Here is a 25,281-nt window from a genome sequence, read left to right as displayed (position 1 = left end):
TATGATCCTTAATACTTCTGTAACTGTCAAAGTAACTTTAAAATCTCAATGGCTTATAACAACAAAGATTTACTTTTTGTTCATGCAAGCTCTCAGGGGCTGAGGAAGACAAGAGAGGTTTTGCTTCCTACTGTCTATGATCAGGCACACAGGCCACTGAGCCTCTCTGAACACCTGCAGCACCTCACTGCAGCAGGAGGAAGGATTTACTGCAAACCATCACACATCCTTTCTCAACAGCTTCTACCTGGAAGCTGACACTTCACTTCTACTCATATTTCACTAATCACACAGCCATACCTAATTATAAGAGGAAGTGTAATTTTACCATGGGAACAGAAGTGAAGAACCAGAAAGAGTGCTGAACAGTACTAGCAACCACCACAAATAACTACTATATTCTTCTCAGACTAGAGAAGAATTCTGATTTTGATTCTCTCTCATTAGCAGTAGTTTTCTTCTCTAGAAGGAGGAATTATAAATAAATTTATTTGCCCTTTATACTTTCATAAATCTCTAAATGTTCTGCAATGTATATATATTATTTCTATAAAACAATTAAAAATAGATTTTTTTAAAAAACAGACATCAACTATATCAAGGGTCACAATTGCATAGGCAGAAATCAGTAAAAATCTAACCAATAAGATATAGTAAATATAATCTGTTTCTAAGGCAGAGAGAGGTATTGGTTGGTTGTTTTTTTCTAATGTTGAAATAATAGCAACCATAATTGATTTCATCCCAGAATATGACTAACCATTCCCTGTCATAAATTTGTTTTTAGTTAAACACTAAAGTTGGTAACAACCTACACTGTGGTATTTATACAGAGAAGGTACAATGCCCTTCAAGAAGGTGGAAGAAGGGGTCCATGCTCCATTTGCAAAATGTTACTATTTCTATATAGTTTTATATAAAGAAGCTGTTAGAATACATATGTAACAGAACAAAAGGTTAAATAAAAGAATGTCAAAATAAGACATTCCCCCCTCCACTCCTATTATTTCTTGGCTCAAAGTAGGTTAATGCTATCCAAAATAATGCTAACACTGTCTTATATTAGTTTTCTGGTAAACAGGCATACTACTTATTTAAATCAAAGACTACCAAAACTTTAAAAAAACCTGTTCTTTCCCTACAAGAAAACATTTTACAACCATGTTTCTTAGCATTTTAAAGTTTTCCCATCTAAAAATCTGAGTACTCTTGCATTCTTTTTTTGGCGAACTCAACATGTTCCATTTGACATATTGTATGAACACATTAAAACAGCCTTAAAACAAATACTGCTACTGACCTGCAAAAAATGACTTTATTTTAGACAAAATTCCATTTTCAAAAGGAGTAAATAGAACTGGTATTATGCTTATTAAATAACTGTTTGAATGTTAACAAATGTTCTTATTTCTAAATCTTGTACCCCATAATAACAACTAATTTTGAAATGTATACAGAAAAATGTTAAAAGTAAGCAGGAAAATTTTTAAAAATACACCAGACCTTTAAACTCATTTTCACAGAAAATGAGAAGCAGTTATCACAAGCTATAAGTACTTCTGCCTCTGAAATCAGTAAATAAAAACATGCTGGCTTCAAAACTACTAATCTATATTTTCATTATTGACCTATTCATTTCTAAGGGAAACACTGTATTATTGGACTAATGGCTTCAAGCAAATTAATTATTTTTTTGAGTAAGGTTAGCATGTTTTTCTCACATGTCTTAAAGCTTCTCATATATAAGTACTGAGTAGAAACATCTCAGAAGGTAAAATAAAATTAGTACCTAAGAGTGGGCTAATTTATAGCTGCAAGATTACTGGCCTTAATAGAAACTGAAACCTCTTTAGAATTTATGATTTTAAAAAATCAAGTAGATGATAATGGGGGAGTCTAGTAACCATAATGTTGTTCAAGTAATTGTTCATTAAGGATATAAAAAAAAAAAATCAAGTAGAGAGAGAGGGAGAAAAGATGGCTGAGTAGAAGGCAAGGAAGAAACCTCCTCCCAAACACACACCAAAGAAGTAACTACAGCAAATACAACTAATCCTGAAAACGACCCCAAAGACTAAAGAACAGACCACCGCAGACAAGGGTAAAGTGGTAGAGCATCAATCAAGCAGGACCAAAGCCCTTCTCCCATCCCAGCCCACAGTCAGGAGGAAGAAGAATGGAGTGGGATGGGGAGAGGTGCTCAGGAACGCTGCACACCTGGCCCTAGAGATCTGCTCTGGAAACACAAGTCCATATTGCATTGGGTTCTAGTGATTCATGGGGCTGGACACCAGGGACAGTAGGAGCACTCTGGGAGACTGAGACTCCAGTCACTTGTAGAGAAGAGCCACACTCAACTGGTCCCACTGAGACCCAACACAGAGGTAGCAGTTTGAAAGACTTGTAGCAGTGGGAGAGGTACCAGAGGGGCGACAGTTGGATGGAACTCTCTCTGCAGGAGAGAGGGCAGGTGGATGTTACCTCCCCAGGCATCCCTTGGCCCAACAGGTAGGACACTCTCAGGAGCCTGATGCTTCATCCCCCTCAATGGCAGCTCAGCACCAAGGCGCTTCCCTGTGCACCACCTGCATGCCAGGCCACTTGGCCCAGCAGTATCAGACTTTGCGATCTAACAGGCAGAAAGCAGCCTTTCCAGGCTTTCTCAGTACAGTTAAAGAGGAATTTGCAGGGGCCAACTACAAGTGCTCCTTCCTCCCTGCAAGTAGCCAAGTCCAGTGCTACATGCCTCAACGGCATGCCTGCACTCCCCCACCCGCATTGTGTGACGTACCAAGCTACCCCACCACCCTATTAACCCAGCAGCACTGCCACTGCTGCAGGGAAGCAGAGGGCGGACTACCCACAATGATCCCAGCAGAAGCCACTGCTCTGATCACAAAGGGCCAGCTGAGGCAAACTGCCTGCCTCAGAGGACTGAGTTACATCACTGCTGGCAGACAGAAAGACAGGTGACCTGACCCACTGCCCAACAACAGCAACTGGGGCTCCACTGCAAAGGAAAACCAGGCACTGAAAAGGAAAGAGTCTTGAGCTTCTGGGCACCACAGGACACCTTCTTCATAAAGACACTACTCTCTAAACCAGGATGCATAGCAGATTCATCTAATACAAAGGAAGAAACACAGAAACCCTGACCAAATGAGGAGGCAGAGGAATATGTTCCAAACAAAACTACAGGATAAGACACCAGAGAGAAAGCTAAATGAAATGGAGATCACCAATCTTCTTGATAAAGATTTCAAAGGAACAGTCATAAATCTGCTCACTGATCTGCAGAAAAGTATTGAAGATATCAGGGAGGACTTCGACAAAGAAACTGGAGTTGAAAAAGAGCCACTCAGAGCTGAAGAATACAGTAACTGAAGTGAAATATAAAATTGAGGGAAAGAATAACAGATAGCTGTAAGGAGAGGAGATAATCAACTAGATGGAAATTAGAGAACAGGAACATAAGGAAGCTGAGAAACAGAGAAAAAAAAGAATCTGTAGGAATGAAAGAAAGATAAGAGAACTGTGTTACCAATCCAAACAAAACAATATTTGAATAATAGGAGTACCAGAAGGAGAACAGACAAAGGGATATAAAGTCTCTCTGAGGAACTAATTGTTGAAAACATCCCCATTCAGGAAAAGGAAACAGACACTCAGGTCATGGAAGTACAGAGATTCCTAATAAAGGGAACCCCAGGAAGACAACACCAAGACATATAAAAATTCAAATGACAGCAATTAAGGATAAACAAAGTGTACTGAAAGTGGCCAGGGAGAGAATAAAGATTACTTATAAGGGAAGCCCCATCAGTCTATCAGCAGACTTCTCAGCAGAAACTTTACAGGCCAGAAGGAGGTGGCATAAAATATTTAATTTTTTAAATTACTTAATTAACAAAAGGAACTTCAACCAAGATTCTACTACCCAGCAAGATTATCATTCAAATTTGAAGGAGAGATTAAACATTTTTCAGCTAAATGAAGGCTCAAGGAATTTATAACCACTAAACCAGCATTACAGGATATGTTAAAGGGACTGCTGGAGATGGAAATGTTCCTATGGCTAAATAATTTTCACCAGAGAAAATAAACCCACAGTAAAGGTAGTAGGCCAGTTAATTATCAAGTAAGTATGAAATTAAAAGAAAGAAGTAAAACCAATTCTATATAAAACCAGTCAAGGGATGCACAAAAAGGCAGATTATGATATCTAATACATAATGTATACAGAAGGAATAAAAAGGAAAAAAATAAATACTTTAAGATTCTGTTTGAAATAGAGCAGTCATCAACTTAATATAAACTGTTATAGTCAAGAACCTATCCTTGAACCTTACAGAAACCACAGATCTAAAGTCTGTAATACATACACAAAATATTAAAAAAGAGAGATCCAGTCATAACACCAAAGAATACCATCAAATAAAAAAAGGAGAGAAGAGAGGAATAAAGGAACAGAGAAGAGCTATAAAAACAATCAGAAAACAATTAATAAAATGACAGTATGTAAATATCTATCAATAATAACCTTAAATGGAAGTGGAATGGATGAACCAATCAAAAGACATAGAGTGGCAGAATAGATAAAGAAACAGGACCCATCTACATGCTGCCTACAAGAGACCCATTTCAGACCCAAAGACATACACACCAAAAGAGAAGGGATAGAAAAAGGTATTTCATGCAAATAATAGGGAGAACAAAGCAGAAGTTGCAGTACTTGTATTAGACAAAACAGACTTCAAAACAAAGAAAGTAACAAGAGAGAAAGAAGGACATTAATGATAAAGGGATCAGTCCAACAAGAGGATATTACATTATGAATATCTATGCACTCAATATAGGAGCACCTAAATATGTACAACAAATACTAACAGAATTAAAGGGGGAAATAGACTACAACTCACTCATTTTAGGAATCTTTAACACACCACTCAAATCAATAGACAGATCAACCAGACAGAAAATAAATAAGGGAACAGAGGCACTGAGCAAGACAGATGTAACAGATATCTACAGAATATTCTACCCAAAAGCAGAAGGATATACATTTTTCTCAAGGGAACATGGAAGTTCTCCAGAATAGATCACATACTAGACCACAAAAAGCCCCAATAAATTCAAAAAGAGTGAAACTGTATCAAGCAGCTTCTCAAAGCACAATGGTATGGAAGTAGAAATAAATTACACAAAGAAAACAAAAGCCTACAAACATGTGGAAGCTAAATAGCATGTTTCTAAATAATCAATGGATCAATGAACAAATCAAAACAAAATCAAGAAATACATGGAGACTAAGGAAAACAAAATCAACAGTTCAAAATTTGTGGTTCTAAGAGGGAAGTACAAATTAATACAGGCTTACCTCAAGAAACAAAAACCATCCCAAATAAATAGTCTAAATTCACAATTAAAGAAACTATAAAAAGAAGAATAAATGAAACCCAAAGTTAGGAGAAGGAGGGACATAAGAAAGATCAGAGCAGAAATAGAGAAGAATAAAATAATAGAAAAAAATCATTTAATCCAAGAGCTAGTTCTTTGATAAAATAAACAAAATAGATAAACCCCTAGCCAGACTTATCAAGAAAAAAGAGAGAGTATACAAACAAAATCAGAAACAAAAAAGGAATAGTCAGAATGGAAACCAGAGATATATACAAAGAATAATCAAAGAAGTCTATGAAAAATTATATGCCAATAAATTGGAGAAACTAGCAGAAATAGACTATTTCCTAGAAAAATACAATCTTCCAAGATTGACCCAGAAAGAATAGAAAACCTGAACAGACCAATTACCAGCAATGAAATCAAATTGGTAATCAAAGAACTCCCAACAAAGAAAATTCCATGTCCAGATGGCTTCACAACTGAATTCCACCAAATATTTAAAGAAGAGTTAGTACCCATCCTTCTTAAAGTATTCCAAAAAGTAGAAGAGGAAGGAATACTTTCAAAATCATTCTATGAGGCCAGCATTACTCTAATACCAAAACCAGGAAAAGACACTACAAATAAAGAAATTTATAGACCAATATCCCTGATGAACACAGATGCAAAAATTCTCAACAAAATATTAGCAAACCAAATTCAAAAATACATCAAAAAGGTCATCTACCATGACCAAGTGTCATTTATTCTAGGTATGCAAGGATGCTACAATAATCGTAAATCAATCAATGTCATACCCACATTAACAAAAAGAAGGATAAAAACCACATAATCATCTGAATAGATGCTAAAAAGCTTTTGACAAAATTCAACATCCATTCATGATAAAAACTCTCAACAAAATGGGTTTACAGGGTACATACCTCAACATAATAAAGGCCATATACAACAAACCCACAACCAGCATCATATGTAACAGCGAAAAGCTTAAAGATTTTCCTCTAAGGTCAGGAACAAGATAAGGATGTCCACTCTCACCACTTTTACTTAACATAGCACTGGAAGTCCTAGCCACAGCAACTAGACAACACAAAGAGATAAAAGGCATCCAAATTGGCAAAGAAGAAGTTAAACTCTCAGTATTTGCAGATGACATGATATTATACATAGAAAACCCTAAAGACTCCACCAAAAAATTATTAAAACCTAATAACTGAATTCAGCAAAGTTGCAGGATACAAAATTAATACACAGAACTCTGTTGCATGCCTACATACTAACAACGAACTAGGAGAAAGAGAAATCAGGAAAACAACCCCATTTACACTTACATAAAAAATAATAAAATACCTAGGAATAAACCTGACCAAGGAAGTAAAAGACCTATACTCTGAAAACTGTAAGACACTCATGAGAGAAATTAAAAGACACCACAAATAAATGGAAACCTAACTCAAGCTCATGAATAGGAAGAATTAACATTGTCAAAATGGCCAACCTGCCCAAAGCAATTTAGATTCAATGCAATCCCTATGAAAATTTCAATGGCATTTTCAATGAACTAGAGCAAATCATCCTAAAATTCAAGTGGAACCACAACAGTTTCCAAATAGCCAAAACAATCCTGAGAAAGAAGAACAAATCTGGGGGATTATACTGCTTGATTGCAAGCTATACTACAAAGTTATGGTAATCAAAAAAGTATGGTATGCGCACAAGAACATAGATCAATGGAACAGAATAGAGAGCTCAGATATAAACCCACACATATATGGTCAATTAATACATTGTAAAGGAGCCATTAATACAATGGGGAAAAGACAGTCTCTTCAGACACTGGTGTTGGCAAAACTGGACAGCTACATGAAGGAGAATGAAACTAGATTACAGTCTAACTCCATATACAAAAGTAAACTCGACTGGATCAAAGACCTGAATATAAATCATGAAACCATAAAACTCTTGTGATAAAACATTGGCAAAAATCTCCTGAACATAAGTATAAGCAATTTTTTTCCTAGACACATCTCCTCAGGCAAGGGGAACAAAATAAAAAATGAACATATGGGCTACATCAAACTAAAAAGCTTCTGCACAGCAAAGGGCACCACAGCAGAACAAAAAGGCAAAGTACTCTACAGGAGAAATATTCATAAATAATTCATCTGATAAGGGGTTAACATCCAAAATTAAATAAAGAACTCATATGCCCCAACACCAAAAAACAACCCAATTAAGAAATGGGCTGAGGACATGAACCGACATTTTTCTAAAGAAATTCAGATGGCCAACAGGCACATGAAAATATGCTCCACACTGCTAATCATTGGGAAAATGCAAATCAAAATCTCAATGAGATATCACTTCACACTGCTTAGAATGGCAACTATCCAAAACAAAGGAAATAATAAGTACTGGCGAGGATATGAAGAAATGGGAACCCTCTTACACTTGGTGTGAATGTAAATTGGTACAAAAATTTCAAGCAGTATGGAGACTCCTCAGAAAACTAAATGTAGAATTACATTTGATCCAGTAATTCCAGTTCTAGGAATTTACTTGAAGAAAATAAAATCCCTAATCCAAAAAGATATATGCACCCCTATGTTTATCACCGCATTATTTACAATAGCCAAATGTGGAAGCAAACCTAAGTGCCCATCAATAGATGAATGCATAAGGAAGACGTAGTACATATACACAGTGGAATATTATTCAGCCATAAAAAAAGAAATCCTGCCGTTTGCAACAACATGATGGACCTAAAGGGTATTATGCTCAGTGAAATAAGCCAGGCAGAGAAAGACAATACTTACTCGTGGAATCTAAAAACGAAGCAAAACAGAATGAACAAAACAGCAGTAGACTCATAGACACTGTGACTAATGGTTACCGTGCAGGAGGGATTAGGGTGGGTGGGTGTGAAGGGTTAGGGGGATAAATTCTCAATCATAATAGAAATCGGCCACGGGGGTAGCAGTACAGCATGGAGAATATAGTCAGTGATTTTGTAACATCTTTCTATGTTGACAAATAGTTACCACAATTATTTGGAGTGAGGATTTAATAATAAGGGGAACTGTTGAACCAGTGTTGTATATTTGAAATGAATATAAGGTTGCATATCAATGATACTTCAATAAGAAAAATGCTAACAATCAAAGAAAATCAAGTAGAAATTTTTTCTATGACATCTGTATTACATGAAGAATTTTAAATCTTTAATATATACATATATTATGTTTACCTACCTAGATCTGTTACTTGTCGATCAAAAGGGCAACGGATTGCTCTTCCATGAAGAGGCAAGCGGGTGAGACAGTCATGACAGACTGTGTGGCCACACAGCAGAAGGCGAGGAACTTTGTCTCCTTGAAAAGAGAAGACATCTTCACAAACTCCACACTCCAGCACCTAATATTTGGAAAGGAAACATGTTCTTCTTAAATGACTTGAAAAGCATATATATTTTAGGCCCCTAAAAACCTGATCTAATATGCTGAAGCAATCTTGTTACTTTATTCCTCCATGAAAAAAACTATCTAGACAGGTTATAAAATCTTAAATCAACTTTTATCATTTCATCTGACAAACCCTACCAAACTGTTATCACAGTGAAATCTCCAGGAAATGTTGGGTTAGAGACCAAGATAATGTTGTAAATTAAGTCATCCTTATATTTTCAAAATTATGACTTGATTCATTGTATCTGGAGCTGTAACAATATATAATTCTACTGAAGTTGGATTCCTAAACAATTTCTCTGTTGCCTAACCCCCAAAAAGCATCAATAATTAGGACAAAACATTTTTGAAATATGTGCTAGGATGACAATTTACCACTGTAAATGATAAAGAACTCGTTAAGACTAAGTAATTTTCAAATATCTTCTACCATCCATTTATATTACATAATACAAAGGCAAGAAAGCAATCACCCTAGACTTAAATTTCAGTTCGTTGCTCCAAATTAATAAATATGCCCCTGGGTTAGAAAATATTTTGTCTATCTAGTTCCAATTACAAGTACATGACTTGTCCAAGGCCATGTAGTCAATCAAGAGAAAGGCAACAAGAATCAGCATATTCTGACTCCCAGGTACGTGCATTTATATTTTATAATTAGTCAACAAACTATATTTCTATCAATAAAGCATTCTTGGTACTTTAATTTCTTAATATACCTTAAGTGTTTCACAATTTTAATTATTAGCTTTTTAAAATACCCTCACTGAACTGTTCAATTGTGCCATAAACTCCTGTGTCTGCCATCAATAACCTGCTACATACAATCTGGCCTCTGTCCTATTGCTTCACTGCCACCTCACTTCCGACTCTATTCTCAAACTATATCAAACAATTTGTAATTCTCAGAATGTGACAAACTGTTTTTGCTTTTTTGTTTATGCTAATACTGAGGAAATAGATGAACAGACATTTCCCAATCCTTTTTACACATTAATAACTCAATAAACTCCTAACAACCATATCTCTCAGGTCCCCTACTGCTCGGTCCACCAGAAATGACCACACTGTGCCTTGGGACCTACCCCATGCACCACAGATAAAATTCTAAACAATTAAAACACTTTAAAACCTCTCTGGGCTTTCCAACCTGTCTTTTCTTGTTAAACTAAAAAGCTCCCAGGAACAGGTATTCCAAATACCAAGCACTTGTGTGTTTATATAAAGTCTAACAAAATAAAAATTTTAAAACAATTCAGCCAACCACCATCCCCCAACAAATACACAAGGTAAAAACCAATAAACTCAAAGTGGAAATCAGACTTGATCATTAAAATTTTAATCTTAACTTTTCAATTAATTGAACTTAGTGCCTGAAATGTAAACATTTTTCATTGTAAATAAACTGATAATTCATAATTGGCTCCCATCCCAGTATGGTTCAAAAGAAGCTTAAATGTAACACATAGTTCGCAGAAAAATAAATGAAGAGATGTCCAATCTCAATCAAAATACTTTGAAATGCAATTAAAGCTACACCTATACTTTTCTTCAGATTTGATCAAAAAGGTTGTTAAAACAATGTGTTGGTGACTGTGGGAAAACATATCCTCTCACACGTTGCTGGTTGCTATGAAATGTTTATTAATTGACACGGCCTCTATTGAAGGCAATTTGGCAATACCTATCAAAAGTCTGGATAGCTTATTTATTCTACTTCCAGTAATTTATCCTACAAATATATCACACAGGTGTGAGAAGATCTAAATGTAATTCCTTACAGCACCATTTGCATTTGCAAAAAAAAGATTGCAAAGTAAATATATATCAATATATTAACATAAGACTGGAAAATAAATTATGATATATTCATAGATCACAAAACTATGCAGCCCAGTGAGGGAGACTTAGAAAGTTTTTTATGTATACACACAGAATGACTTCATACAAACAAAGCAAAGTGAAAAATGATACATGGAATATTTAACTTTTGTGTAAAGCTGGGGAGAGACACATATATTTATATGTGTGTGTGTATATATAGTTATACAGGCATACTATCTTTCAGGCAAGACACAGGTAACTGATTACATGGAATAATGATCCCCTATCAGGAAGGCAAGCAGCTGAGGAACAGCTACACATAAATTATATATATTATACACACACATGCTTCAATTTCTCTTACATTTTAAAAAAAGGCAGGAAAAAGTTTACCTAAATACCAAGTTCAATTAAATACAAAAAAGATATTAACAGAATTAGACATAAAATATATGCAACTTTTGTAACTGTTCACCCTGACACCATAATAAATTAAACTTGTTCATGACAATAAATTCCAAAAGACCAAACTAAAATTAAAAGTTCATTCATATCTTATATCTCTGACTACATCATTACACAAGAAAAAAGAACTTACTCATGTTGTTATCATAGGTTTTTTCAAAAAGCACTAGCAAAATTCCACTGATTAGTAAACCAAACATGGGTCCAAATGTAAAGTTACTAGACTATTTTGCATCAACTCAACAAATAATAGAGCAAGAAAATCTTTCTTCAGTATTTACGAATAGGAATTGTGGCTAACATATAAGAAATTAAGTCCTAGATAGGAAAAGAAACTTCACAAATATGCCAAAGAGGGCTTCAAACTTACTAAATGCAAATAAAATTTTTATAAACCAGACCATATTTTAAAACGACTAAATAGGCTCACTATTCAAAAATATTTTCCTGACTCTTTGATGTAAATTTCGTATTAGATTTTTGTCTTTGTTTTTCTTAATGATAAAAACCATGTCTTCAATTCATTCACTAAGCAGAAGCCCACATTAGGTATTATTGGCATTATATACTTCAAACTTTACTCTCCAATGAACACTTCTTGCTTTCGTCTATGAAAAATGACAATGAGATTTTTTTTAAAATTTAAGCTACCATACTTCTTAGAGGATCTTGACAAAAAGAACTAGCCTACTGCACAGCTCAGGAACATTGTACATGTAAAGATGAAAATGAACGAAGTGAGCTTCTAATACATCAAATCCTGTGCTATAACAAATTAGAATTACATCAGGCTTTCGGTTATTTTTGAGATTTTAAAGCAAAAGGTAACAAAAGTAGACAAAGCAATATCCATTCCAATTACAACTTATTAATTCAAGTTAATTCACAAAATAACCTTCAGGTAGTCTCTCCTTAGAAAAAGCACCATTCAATAAATAAATCTCAACCAAACAACATGCCTGATAATAATAAGGCTCCTCTGCACCTCAGATATGCTGTGTACTTTCAGAATAACACCATTAATACGTAAAGGTCAGATGAATCAACGACCTAAATATTGATTGGTAATATAGTTGTAAGCAAAAATGTACACCATTCGTTGTCTTACAAAACCAACGCTAGGTGAGGAATCATAGGTGCCTATTCAAGATCATAAAAGACCAGATATTATCTGGTCCAGTGTTTCTCAACCCTGGTTGCACATTAAAATCACTTTTAGGGATGTAAAAAATATACTGATGTCAAGTTAATCAGAACTGGGGGAAATGGAGTGAATCAGTAGTGTTTTGTTTTGTTTAAGTTCTCAGTGATTATAATAGGTAGTCAGGCATGAGAACTGCCAGTATCTCAGATTATAGACGATCCTGGAGGTTATTCTGCAAACCACTAAGATAATTTCCCTTTTCGAGACATATATATATACGAAGGGAAAAATGAATTCCACATATTTCAACTCTTTTTAGAAAATGTATTTTGGAGCATTTACACATGGTAGAACTTCACATTTCAAGCACACAGCAATTCATAAACCCTAACCTTACTGTCCAGCTATGCTGCTGTTGGAGACTTCTCAAAAGTGTTGAAAAACGGCTACTAAGAGAGGAGGGGACAGATAGGTATCTGGTTATAGAAGTTGTGCAATAATGAAAAGCTGACTTTATAGTCAGTCTGCCTTGTCTCTGCCACACACTGTTAACCAAATCGGAGTTGCCTCATCTGTAAAATGAATATTAACATCTCCCTCATAAGTAAATATTAACAAGCTAAAATATCTAACCTACCTAGCGATAATAATGACTTAATTTAATAAAAATAAGATAATTGATGCTTGTTGAGCTTAACTAAAAGAGGACGTGGGGAAGGACCAGCCCACGCCTCTAAGTTCCTTTTCACAAATATCCCCGTTGGCAGAGGACCGACAGGAGCAGACCAGGTAACCTCAGGCCTAGCTAGATAAAGGTCGCGGAGTGGAGGGCAAGGCTTGTAAAGCTGAAAGGGGCCCAGCGGCCGCGCATCGCGCCCAAGAAGCCAGGGCCGCAGCGCGGCCACCGGATCTCCGGGATGAACGAAGGGAGGCCGATGGTGAACAGAGCACGCGAGGTCCCTCACCTTCACCACGGCCGTCCCACGGCTGCCCTGACGGCCACTGTCAAGTCCCGCTCCAGGCTTGTTTACAACCAGGGTAGCCATCCCAGCGGGACCGGCGCCGCAGCAGCAGCCGTCAAAGCCGCGCAGTGAGAGGCGGCCGACAGCCTCACCTACCCAGAGGCCTCGGCGCTCCTGCTGGTGCGCAGGCGCAGTACCGCCCGGAGGGCGCACCGCCCACTGGTCGCTCCTCCTCCCGCCAGTCGCTAAGCTGCTTGCACAGCCTTCTGCGTCGGCGGTTTGTTATTTTCATTACTAAGGAGTCTGCGGCTGAGGAAACGACTAAATTTAAAGACGAAAAGAAGGGATAAAACAAGGTTTGGACAAGATAGAATCAGTGAAAAAGTGATTGTATACATAGGTGTGCCCTTATTTTATGGGGCTGTAATCCAGTCATGAAAATAAGCTCTGGTCCATGTGCCCAGTGTTTAAAGAAATGAAACCACCAGATCTAAAGGAAATTTAATACATGCATGTCCCCTTGTTACTGCCTTTTTGTTTGAATTTCTTAGGTATTTGTGTTTAAAGGAGCACTTCCAGTACATTTGTTAAGGGGAAGAACTTATATTTTCTTAGTCTAGGTAAAGACAAGTACAAGAAAGAAGTGAATGGGAAGTGGGTGGAAGGGAAATCAGAATATAAGCTTAGATTTTTTATAACTGAATCCTCACATTTACATTTATGACTTTTTAAGCTACCACCATCTCTTTCCTGGTCTGCCATGGTCTTCTAACTGCTTCCCCACATCTATTCATTCCACCTTTACATAGCAGCCCAGATGATATTTCTCACACAATTACATCCCTCCAGTTTTATTTATTTTTCTTCTTTAAATGACAAATACCCATAGTTAACACAATTAAAGAAAGTCGTAGCCTGGAAAAAAACAAAAACAAGTTTTGGAGTGAAACACCCGCTCCAGTAACAATCTCTCCTCCCCAGTTGAGAGACTACACCTCCCTGCATGCAATGCGGTTTGGGCTAAACCAGAAACCCCAGGCTTCATCTACACCGGCTACGCCTCAGCGCGCGCGTGTGGCAGGCTGCCGAGGACGGTGTCTTGAAGCTGGTTTGTGCGATTGTGGCTGGAAAATAGAGAAGTATTTTACGTCCAGGTCTCTGAGAAGCAAGAGATAGATTTTGCAAAAAGGAGCCGTTGAGTCCTTAAAGGACGTGGTAAGAGAATTTAAGGCACCAGCGTCAGAAAGACACTGTCGGGAGTGTATGTGTTCGTTTTCTTCCGGGCTGCGTTAAACCTCTTCAGTCTCCGTAGCCCGAAGGTGAAGTGCCTGTGAAAATGGAAGTGAATCCCCCAAAACAGGAACATCTGCTGGCTCTGAAAGGTAAACTTTTGCGAACCTGACTCCTTTTAATTCCTTCTCTCACTAGTTCTGGGAGACTTTGTTACATAGAACTAGCCTCCGGGATGTAGGCCTCGCTTTAAGCTGTCAGTGCTCACCCTACTGCTCTGTGTACCTCAGCGCCGAGCGGAAGGATGCAATTTCTCTTTGCTTTTTATTTGAGAGCCTCCCTCTAAAATGGAATACATACCTGCTAAATCGTTCACTCTGTTATTTGCTGCTGCAGTCCACCAGATTTTAGCCGCAGGAGATGACATCCCCCCCCCACCAGTACCTAGGGAGAACCTTATGAACCAAAATGACTGACAGCGGCATCTAAAGTGGTTTTTCTTCTGTTTCTTTTCGCTTCATGTGGCCCTGACGAAGTTAGTAGAGTTCAGCTTCCTCTGTAAAATGAGTCTAGTATATTGCACGACAACAGGGTCCCGGATCTAAAGAGCATAGTACTACAAGATATAATTTAGGTTTGTTAAAACTTAACTGCAGTGTAGTTCAAGGTATTGCGAATGTGGAAAAATGCATGTTAACTTTGATTTTCTGTACACAGAAAACAATTTTGTAAGTTTGGTGGTTTAAGTGGTTCGTTATTAGCAAACAGCAGCAGGGAAGTTTTTCTGGAATTCCTTTTTTCTGAAAACCTTTTATTATAAATGCTTTCAGCTTTATTTCATCTGTTTTCCACTATCACAAATGTACTTCTTATTTCTGGGTGCCCTACTGCGTGGTTACCAATGCCACCTTGAACTTAGCTGAAAAAATGCTCTATAGACATTTGAATTCAATTGAATTGCACTTACCTTCCTCTCAGCATCCATTCTGAGAGACCCTTATCCCCCATAGTTGTGACATAAGCATCAAACGTTCCAGAAGCTCACCGTTTGTAACTGAAGTCCCATTTGTAACACAAAATCAAATACTGGTAGCTGGAATTAGAAGGACTATCTCTGTAGAACTAAGAAACTGCAATATTAAGTAATAGGACCTGCAAACTTATAGCAATAAGATCTGTAAGCTTACTTAGCCTGACCAAATGAGCTGGACTAAAGTGTGTTATTCCTGGAGAAAGAGGAAAAGAAGAGGAATTAACCATCATGTTCTTTCTTTCTCAATCTCAAATCAAGTATGTGGAATAGATTCTACTTAACTCTACTTAAGAGATTCTGCTTAAGTCTACTTAAGAGACTTTTCCAAGACCACAAAGCTAGTGATTGAGACAATATTTCAACCTTCCTCTGTATTTCCAAGACTCCATGTTGTCTCCTAATGAAGGAAACAATATTTTCAGAGATCATTCCCTTATTAGCTACTTTGATGGGAATTTGGAGCAATTCTATTCACTTCTAGGTGGGATTTTACACAAATTGTAAGCTATTAAATCAGTTAAGTTCTGGTGATGTGGAGCCTAACTGCTACTGGAAATTTTTAGTTTTCTATTATTTATTTTCTAAGCCAGAAGATACCAGGGAAAGACTATTTTAGCAGCCTAAGAGGACAAGTGCTTTGAAATTCACTGATAATTTCAGCTGTACCATAGTTCTCCATTGGCCTAGTTAATCAGGAATTTTAACAAGTTTTAATTTTACTGATGTTGGATGCCAAATATATTTGTATGGTCATTTATGTTTACTTCTGTCATATGTAAAATATTAAGGAGCTCTCACAATTTCAGTGTCCCTGGATTACAACACTGAATAGGTTCACATGAAAATGAAATATATCAATGTCATATCTTAAAATGTGAATGTGTAAGGAAGAGGGAAGAAAAAAATTAAAACATTGTTGTTGAAAGAATATGCTGTCTGTATTTAGATCTATATTTACAATTATGCACGTTAAGGATCACAGTCATTTATGAATTTCAGAGCTGTCAAATCTGTTACTGGACATCAACAAGTGAAAAGAATCTTTGTGAGATTAATTACTTCTGACTCTTCAGAATCAGTGGTCAAATGAGTATTGTGTCATGATAGGAGTCCCCACTCACGGTCATCCTGTCAGTGGGAGAATACCCATCAAGTAGTTCTCTAATGATTTTGGGGACAAGGGATACAGCATCTTTTTTTTTTTTTCCTACAGCAGCTAGGATTTGAAAGAGCCAGCATTGTGACTGGTGCAGCTTTGGGCCTGGTTAGGAAGTCTAACCTGTGAATCCTGGAAGGCTCCATTTTGAGCCTGTGTATACATGCTGGAATTTATTATTATTAATTTCGGACAACTTGAGGAATTCTGTGTTGCAAAAGGAAAAAAAATAAATAAGGGTCTAGACTTTCTCCTTTCCAAATTGGAATTTAGGAGCCATTGTACTAAGGTCTCCGTACTGCGTTTAAGTGCCCAAATTATACAAACAGACATTGTCATGGAATCAGTTCCTACCCTGGTTAAACTACAAATTCAAACCATTTTCATGTTTACTGTTGAGAATGAAATAAGATCATTAAGTAGTCTGTCTATGTATTTGCTTGGTAGAATTCATATAGTTTTAAAGTATAAAATGACCTGTTTTGGGGATAGTAGTACAGCATGGAGAATATAGTCAATGATTCTCTGCATATTCCTATGCTGACAGAGAGTAACTACTAGTGGGGGTGAGGATTTAATAATATGGGTAACTGCTGAACCACTGTGTTGTACATTTGAAATTTTTGTAAGATTGCATATCAAGTATACTTCAATTTAAAAAAGACTGTGTATCAATGATACTTCAAAAAAATAAAATGACCCTTCAAGATAAATTAAAAATTACAGTGATTTTCATTGTCCTCAATTCAGATGTTACAAATTTTTAAGTGTTACTACATTTTATCTTCATATGAATCCAGTATTTTAAGAATCACCAATGTACTCTGTTTCTGGTATAGTCTTACAATTATTATTTTGTAATATATTATTATCAGTACTACCAAGTATTTTATATATGTTTAGTTAAACATATTGACTGCTAGCAGTTTGGGGCTGGAAGTGATCTTAGAGGACATCTAATCCAGATCCCTTATTTTGGTGAGAGAAAGAATTTCCAATTTTGTGGATTACATTCACATTTACCAGCAGCAATTTGATAAAACATATTGGGATTGATTTTTGTTTTTCATTTTCTCCCTACCTATTTGTATTTAGGCTATCCCTACATTATCTTATTTTTTGTAATATTCCCCTTTAGGTCCTGTTTCCCTCTGATTTGGAAAGAGGAACAGTCTTGTAATTATGAATTACATTCTAGCACTGAGGAGCTCAGCTAAGAAATTTTGTATTTATTAAGAGTAACTGGATTACTGCAAAATGACTACAGAAGTAATACTACATTATCGACCATATGAGAGTGATTCCACACAACTGCTAAAAATTGCAAAGAAAACAATTCAGGACTTTCCTACACGCCCACTACCAAGATTTATTCCTTGGTTTCCACATGATGGGTCCAAATGTCCACTCAAACCTAAAAGATCACCACCAGTGATTTCGGAGGAGGCAGCTGAAGATGTGAAACAGTACTCAGCCATTGCAGAACATGATGTTAAATCACAGAGTTATGACTGCACAGTAGATCTATTGGAGTTTCAACCCAATTTGAGAAAAAAGCACCTAATCCAGTCACACACACTGAATGAACAAACTAATTCTGGAAATGTGAATAAACAATCAGAAAAAGGAAGACAGCACAGGAAGAGGTCTTGGAGTGTTTCACTTCCCAGCCATAATTATACTGAAAATATTTTTCCTTTGTCTAAAAAATTACAAGATAGTTTAAAGGCACTAAATTTGCACTCACTTTATAGAGCAAGATGGACAATAGAACACACTATTTGTAATAGCAACCAAACTCTGGAAGACATTTGGGCAAAACTCAATCAAATTATCAGGCACAATGAACTTCCATCTTGTAATGCTACAATACAGAGACATCTAGGCCAAATATGGGTGTTCTGTGATATTAAGTACTGTGAATATGTGGGAAATCTTCTTAAAGGCAGATTAGCTCTTACTGGGAAAATAAATTTATTTGTGCATAAATATGGTGTTATATTTAGTATGTAATGAATTACACTGATTGTCAAAAAGAATATCTGAATGAATTGAGTTTGAACTGAAATATGTGAATTAATTTTTTTATCAGTCTTAAAATTTTTAGTGAGTTTTTTTATTTGACCCTTTGGAAATATAACCTATTCATTGTTAACATTGTGAAAAATAATTGTGTGTACAGTTTGTATCCCAGAAATAAATACCAAGTGAATTCCTTGGCTTGTCAAGTCAAGAACTTTCTGGGTTCTGCTTTTAGCACCCTTCTTTTAAATGAATAAATAATTATTTATGCTGAATTTTAAAGGTAAAATGTTCTGTTTCTTTTGTTCTGTTACCTTTCCAGTAGTTGAATTAATCCAATGAATTACAATAGTTTGGATTTTGGTGAATCCCCAAATCTACTTTTACAGTACTTTATCCTTACTTAAAGTGTAATGATTTTCTTTTTTAAACAAAACTAAAACCAATTCTATTGGAAATTCTATTAAGGTGGTGTGAATGAAGTTAAAATTGGGAGACCAGCCCAAATTCTATTTGTATTTCCAAAATATGTAATAGACAATAGTTGATGTTGTTTTGAAACAAAGGTACAAAATGCATAATTTGCCTAAGACCATAATGTATCTTTAAGGCTGTTATAATCTATTTTGAAGGGAAGTATCAAATGTGGATAAGAGATCAAGTTACTGCTTATTTAATCTAATACAGGTAATTCGGTCTTAATGACCATTAGGCTGATAAGTGCTAGTTGGCTGGCTCTTGGAGTCATTGTGGGTTTACCATAAGCCGAATTTTATAAATTGGGTTTATATATAGTCTCATAAAAATACCTTAAGTGATTATAGAATCAAACTTTTATTTAAAAATATATTTATTGAACAAACTTAAATGCCTACCATGAGCTAGGTGCTAGAATATAGTAGGGAAATAGATCCTACTACTAAGCAGTCAAACCAATGGCCTGGAAAAAAAAACAAAAAAACAGTAAAATCATACTCATTAGGATAGATGGTAGGGACACATTTGCCTTGTGGCACAGTGCCTGGCACAGTAGGGGCTTTATATAGTACATGGTAAATTTGCCGTTTGAAGGGATTCTTCATAGCCTAAGCTGGCTGAGTTGCTAAAATAGGAGGAGTCTACCAATTTTTAACTGAAGATATCATCTTTCCCAATTAGGTTTCATTCTCTTCAAACTCAGTTTTATTTTTAACTATTCTTAGTACTTTTTATTGTCTCAGATTGAGACTGCTGTCTAGAAAATAATCACCATGTGCATGAACGCTTTCAAAAATGGAGGGTGTTTCCAAGGTAGCTTACTTAGTAATTACTTCCTCTTTCAATCAGGGCTGCTGGAGAAATGTCAGGAAGTTACTAGGTAATACCAGTAAGCTTTATAAATAAGAGTTGGTTGATACTATCAGGCAATCATTAAGGGTAGATTTGACTTTTATTGTTCAGGTTTTAATTTCCATAACGTTGCTAATCAAGGGTTAAAAGTTAGGTGATAACAAGACAGAGTCACACACAGAACACAATGTTTTTTTGTGATAGTTTTATTATTTTGAAATGATTGTACATAACTGAAACTGTAGGGTACAGTCAGGGGTCATGGGATTCTTATGAGCAGTTTTTCTAATCCAAGAATCATGCATTTAAAATAGCCTCTTCATCTTCATATGTGGCAGATTTAATTTTTTCTACTTTGTTTAAATTGCTTTCTACCTCTTTGAGAAGCCGTGAAAAGGTAATTCTGAATTGGGAAACAGAAGATTAGATTTTATTCTAGAGAGTGGCATGATCTTAAAGGAAGGAGAGAGTCATTTCTCATCTACCTAGATAGTACTTAGGAAATATATCAGGGCCTAACAATCCACTGCTACTACTTTGATGCCTTAAGAGTATTTAGTACCTTAGGACTGATGATTCTAGCACTAATCGTATGGCTCAGCAGCATTCCTGGTTTCCACTAAGTCATAGACATGGATATAAATTGGGGAAACAGAGACATGTACAGGAATGTGCATCTGTGAGGGCATTTGGTAAAATACCAACAGCATTTACTCTATAGTAAAGTGTCAGCATTACCATAATTTTTTTCCACCTGATGAGCTGTCTACCTTTAAATAAACGTTGACTCAAATTCAAGGAGAAACTAGAGGGCATTACATGAATTTAACCTCATTTGCCAGTTTAATCAAATAACTTAAAAACCATTTTTTGAAAATTTCCAAGAGGAACTCATGCATAATGATTCACTTTGATTTAATCTCAAAATGCCCAAAATTAATCCACGGTTCACACTTGAATACTTTCAGAGACCAGACAGGTAAGGATGGTATGAAGTGGTAAGGACTCAACGTGAAAAAGATCTTAATTTTTTTTAAACATATTTAGTATTTTTATTTTTTAGCAGACAGTTTATATACCTCCCCACCCTTTCCTTTAAGTTAATGTGACAATTTTCCATAATAAACTGGTTAAAGAGAAGCTTTGGTCAAGAATGGAATGAAATAGCAAAAACAAAACAGAAAACAACCCATGTCACTTCTACTTTAAAAAACCAACACTTTCACCAATTATATTAAAACAAAAACACACACGCAATAGTTGTAATACGTGTCTTCAGTGTTTTCTAGCAGCTGGCTCTCCGCACCTATGTGCTAGCGGCCGGGCTGGCATAGGTGCAGTTTGTCAGTTTGTCAGGCTGGATTTGGGAGGCTCACTCAGCTTCACATTATCCGAAGGCCCTGGATAGAAGACTAAGGTCTTGAAATCCCAAATAGTCATGGCTGCATCAATGCCAGTAAGTGCAAAATTTGTGACAATCTTGCTTGTCCACTCCATAGATAGATAGACACTTGAGTGATGCTATTCTGGTGCAGCGTCTCCAAGGCTGTTTTGCTGTCCTCGGTCGTGGCCCTCTTGTCCATGTTGCGGAAGTGTTCCATGGCAGACATGTTGGACTGGATGCTTTGTTTTGGAAAGTGTAGCTTGGAGACGAAGGTCAAGCAGCCACGGTCATAGTAGGTAAAGAGCACTGGGTAGCAGTCATGGCCGGCAGCTACAACGCTATTCCCGGAGACAACACACTCAGGAGGGGCAGGAACTCAGTTTTCAGAGATGAGACCTGCATGCTTTTGGAGACATCGGCAACGGACACGGTGCTGTCGTGGCTGACTCAGGCCTGGCGGCTCCCGCTGACAGAGAAGCCAATCCTGTGTACCCAGCCACCAGTGCCACTGCCACCAAACTCTGACATCAGCTGACCAAAAGTCCTCTTGCTGACCCAGGACATACTGGCTGGCTTTTCATCTACTCTAATATAGGCAGAAAACACTGCATTTGAAATCGCATGATTCTGCCGCCAGCAAGACGTTATTGGGGTGCCAGTCCAAGCTGAGCACGGTGGAGCGAATTGGCCTTTTAATGTGCTTACTTATCCACCAATCATTTTCAGACTCAAAGTAACAAACAGAAATGAGTTGTTTTCCACTTCCCACTGCAAATTTGTTCTCTAGTGGGGACCACTTTACAAAAGTAGCTGCACGGTTAATTCTCAGGATCACCAGGGTTGGCTTCCACACACCATCTTTCTGACTCCAGACATAGGCATTGCAGTCTGCCCCACAAGTGACGATGCGGTAGCTCTTGGGAGCCCCGTTGATACCAGCGATGTGTCCATCGTGCTCCTTGAGTTCATGAGCTTTCACCCACTGGCTCCCGTTCTTATAGACATGGACTTCATGATTATTGGGGCTAAAGGCCATCTGGGTACGATCCCTGTTCCAGGCGTGACAGGTGATTGGCTCGAATAAAAACTGATGCGGTGTCATTATTAGTGTTTCCAAAGGATAGAAAGCTGGAATGGGGGCGGTCTGGATAGGCTCGGAGCAGAGAATTCGCGGACTCTGGTCAGTCGATGCGAACAGGCCCGTAATTTTTAAATTTTTAGTATTTTTAATAGTCTGGCCAAGCAAAATGTATATATAAATTTAATTTGACCCAGTTCGTTAGTTTATAACCTCAGCCTATCTTTTTAATTTACTGAGACTTTCATACAAAAGGTTTTTTTTGGTAAGATTTTAAATGAAACCGAATTTCCTGAGTAAATGTAATCTGTGGTTTGTGAATTCCACTGAGAGTATCTCTACACACGGCACTACCTATGCAATGTGTGTAATAAATATTTGGCACTCAACTAAAATCACATACTTTTTTTGCCTCTTTAATTTTTGATCAAGAACTTGCTTTAGCATTTGAGGCTGGATACAAAATTACTGTTTAATAACCAGTGCTTTCCTATAATTACTCTGGCAGTTTTTTTTAAACCTTGCTTTTGTTGGTATTTGCTCTTTTCCAGCTAACATGACGTTTAATTTTTGACATTCATTCATTATAAGAAAATGAATTTAAATCTGTATTTGATGTGGGCATACTTTGGATCATTCTTCAAAGAATGAGATAATTATATGTTATTAACTCAGCTTTCTCTGTGTCTGTTTAAGAATCTGCAGTGTAACAAATTGTGCTTTATAGTGATTTTTTTTTTGAAACTACAAGATACCAACTGCTACCCTCATTGCTGATTTTTACCCTTTTCCCCTGAAATCAATACAACAGTTATATTTAAGAAAGATAGAGTTCATTTGTAGTGTTACTGAGGATTATGGCCAGCGAAATAACGCACGAGTTTGGGTATACTACTACAAAGCACCTTCAGTTAGAGACCTGTTAGGTACTACTTCTACAGCAGGGAATAAGTACAGGAAAGAGGTTACATTCATCAGTAAGCACATCAAGCAGTGTGGCATGTATACATCTAGTTAATGTCCTAAAAGATCCTGTTATACACATTCAGATGCCATCTATGTTTTGAGAGGAAAGCAAGGGTAAGGGTCTTAGGGGGATTACCGCATCTTCCTTTGGGGATGGAGAGGGCACATGTGGCATCATCCTATCTTTGCTAATTAGAAAATTCCTGAGTGACTACCTTTATGGGGGGAGGTTGAAACTGCAATTAGATTAGGTATTAAGTTCTAGTTTGGTGACTTGGCCTACCAGAAGTGACACCATGTTGGGCCTGTTTCTTTAACACCCTCTTTTGAAAATATGAAGAAACATAATTTTAATACTAGTTTGGAATCTTTTTGTTGTTAATAGGAATTTTGTGCTTTGTCCACCCCACTTTCTTGTCCCCTACAAAGCCACAGAATCAGCAAAAACTAAGCTATATAGGACTTTTTTACATAATGCAAGTCTGAGCATATAATAAGCAAATAAGTTAGTTACACTTTGGGATGACTCTAGGACACTTTTAAAAAGAGTGTTTCAGGATTTCCTTGAGAGTGTATTTCCTCTTTGTTAAGATTTGGTTTCTTCTGAAATGCAAATAAAAATGGGGAAAAAATAGAGAACACAATTGGTGTTAACGGTGAGCTTAGTGCCTCAGATACTGATTGTGAGAAAAACTCTGCTATAGATCCTTTCCAGAGCACCTGTTTATCCCCTTCAGGTTGTACTTTAATGTTTTCAAAGTAAAAATAAGAATGAAATAGAAGGTTGAAACATCTCCCCCATCTCCAGGCATCCTCCTTATCTGTAAATGGGCGATAATGGTACCAACCTTGTAGTCATGAGAATTAAATTTATAAATACTTGTATTTAGCCTAATGTCTAGCACTAGTAAATGTTCGGTAAATAGCTACACAAGTGGCTTCAGAAATTTTGAGCTTAGCATTTGTTGGCTATTTCAGTGGCTATCTATTTAATATAACCTTGTTTAATGGCCACAGTTCATGAAAATTATATTTCAAAGTAGTGAAATGAAATTGGAGCATATAAGCTTTTTTCTCTGTCAGAATAATATTGATTAATATTTTGTTTACAGTGATGTCATTCAGGATTTTTTATAAAGCCTTGTTCTCTTAGTATACTTAAACTTTAAAATTGCTCTATTTTTCAGTTTTTCTATATTATATTTTACATTTTACATTCTGTATTACATATTACATTTGCATTTAATTTTTATAACTCATTAGATTGTAAATAAAAGCAAAATTCTCCTTTTTCTCATATATGAAAACTTTCTTATTTAAACATTTGTAGTGAACTATGCTGTGTAATAATCTTAAGAAATACTTAATATTATATTTGGTTTAGGAAGTATTTAAGTTATATTTTACATTAATATAAAATTGATGAATATCATACACTCGATTTAGGAATATAGACCAAAACAATATTAATAATACATGTATGCATTTTTTTTTTGTACTCTCTAACTTCACAGTGATGCGGTTGACTAAGCCTACTTTATTCACCAATATTCCAGTAACATGTGAAGAGAAAGACTTACCTGGTATGGCACATGCTTTATTCTCCTTACCTAGGGAAAAGTTGAAACCTGGATTGCCTATAGTACCTTGCAATAAGCCTAGCCTTGTCACTATTTTGTTAACTGCTGCATTCTTTGTTGCCTCTTTTTGTAGCATATGAGTGGTGACCTTCTAGTAACAGGTCTCATTCATAATCTGCAAGTCAAGATGCTATTGATATCCTATGGCAACAAGAGATTTTTATTTTAATTTTAGTTAGGA

The 25,281-nt window shown here is 36.4% G+C and overlaps 3 protein-coding genes and 1 pseudogene across 10 annotated transcripts in view; 2 read left to right on the top strand and 2 right to left on the bottom strand.

Annotated features, from left to right (window-relative positions):
- Positions 1-13,427, bottom strand: part of TRIM23 (tripartite motif containing 23) — a 44,730-nt gene extending 31,303 nt beyond the window's left edge. For 2 of the 3 annotated variants that reach the window (XM_036887681.2, XM_036887680.2), the window contains exons 1-2: positions 13,266-13,427; positions 8,655-8,817 (exon numbers count right to left, since the gene is read on the bottom strand). In XM_036887681.2, coding sequence (XP_036743576.1) covers positions 8,655-8,817; positions 13,266-13,346 — 244 coding nt within the window. In that variant the 5' untranslated portion in view covers positions 13,347-13,427. The remainder of the gene's footprint in view (positions 1-8,654; positions 8,818-13,265) is intronic. The other variant, XM_036887679.2, reaches the window with a different exon arrangement.
- A 1,006-nt stretch (positions 13,428-14,433) lies between these two features.
- Positions 14,434-25,281, top strand: part of TRAPPC13 (trafficking protein particle complex subunit 13) — a 55,982-nt gene continuing 45,134 nt past the window's right edge. For all 6 annotated transcript variants that reach the window (XM_057494838.1, XM_057494835.1, XM_036887958.2 and 3 more), the window contains exons 1-2: positions 14,434-14,644; positions 24,975-25,043. In XM_057494838.1, coding sequence (XP_057350821.1) covers positions 14,599-14,644; positions 24,975-25,043 — 115 coding nt within the window. In that variant the 5' untranslated portion in view covers positions 14,434-14,598. The remainder of the gene's footprint in view (positions 14,645-24,974; positions 25,044-25,281) is intronic.
- SHLD3 (shieldin complex subunit 3) lies at positions 14,509-18,941 on the top strand. The gene is made up of 2 exons (XM_036887961.2): positions 14,509-14,644; positions 17,820-18,941. Exon 2 carries the CDS (start codon positions 17,939-17,941, stop codon positions 18,692-18,694), a length of 756 nt encoding a protein of 251 aa, XP_036743856.1. The 5' UTR covers positions 14,509-14,644; positions 17,820-17,938; the 3' UTR covers positions 18,695-18,941.
- On the bottom strand, positions 21,060-24,539 carry LOC118913745 (actin-related protein 2/3 complex subunit 1A-like; annotated as a pseudogene).

This window comes from Manis pentadactyla, chromosome 2 (genome assembly GCF_030020395.1).
Source record: "Manis pentadactyla isolate mManPen7 chromosome 2, mManPen7.hap1, whole genome shotgun sequence".
Classification (NCBI taxonomy): domain Eukaryota; kingdom Metazoa; phylum Chordata; class Mammalia; order Pholidota; family Manidae; genus Manis; species Manis pentadactyla.
The sequence above is the reverse complement of the archived record's forward strand: the minus strand, read 5'-3'. Positions and strand labels throughout refer to the sequence as shown.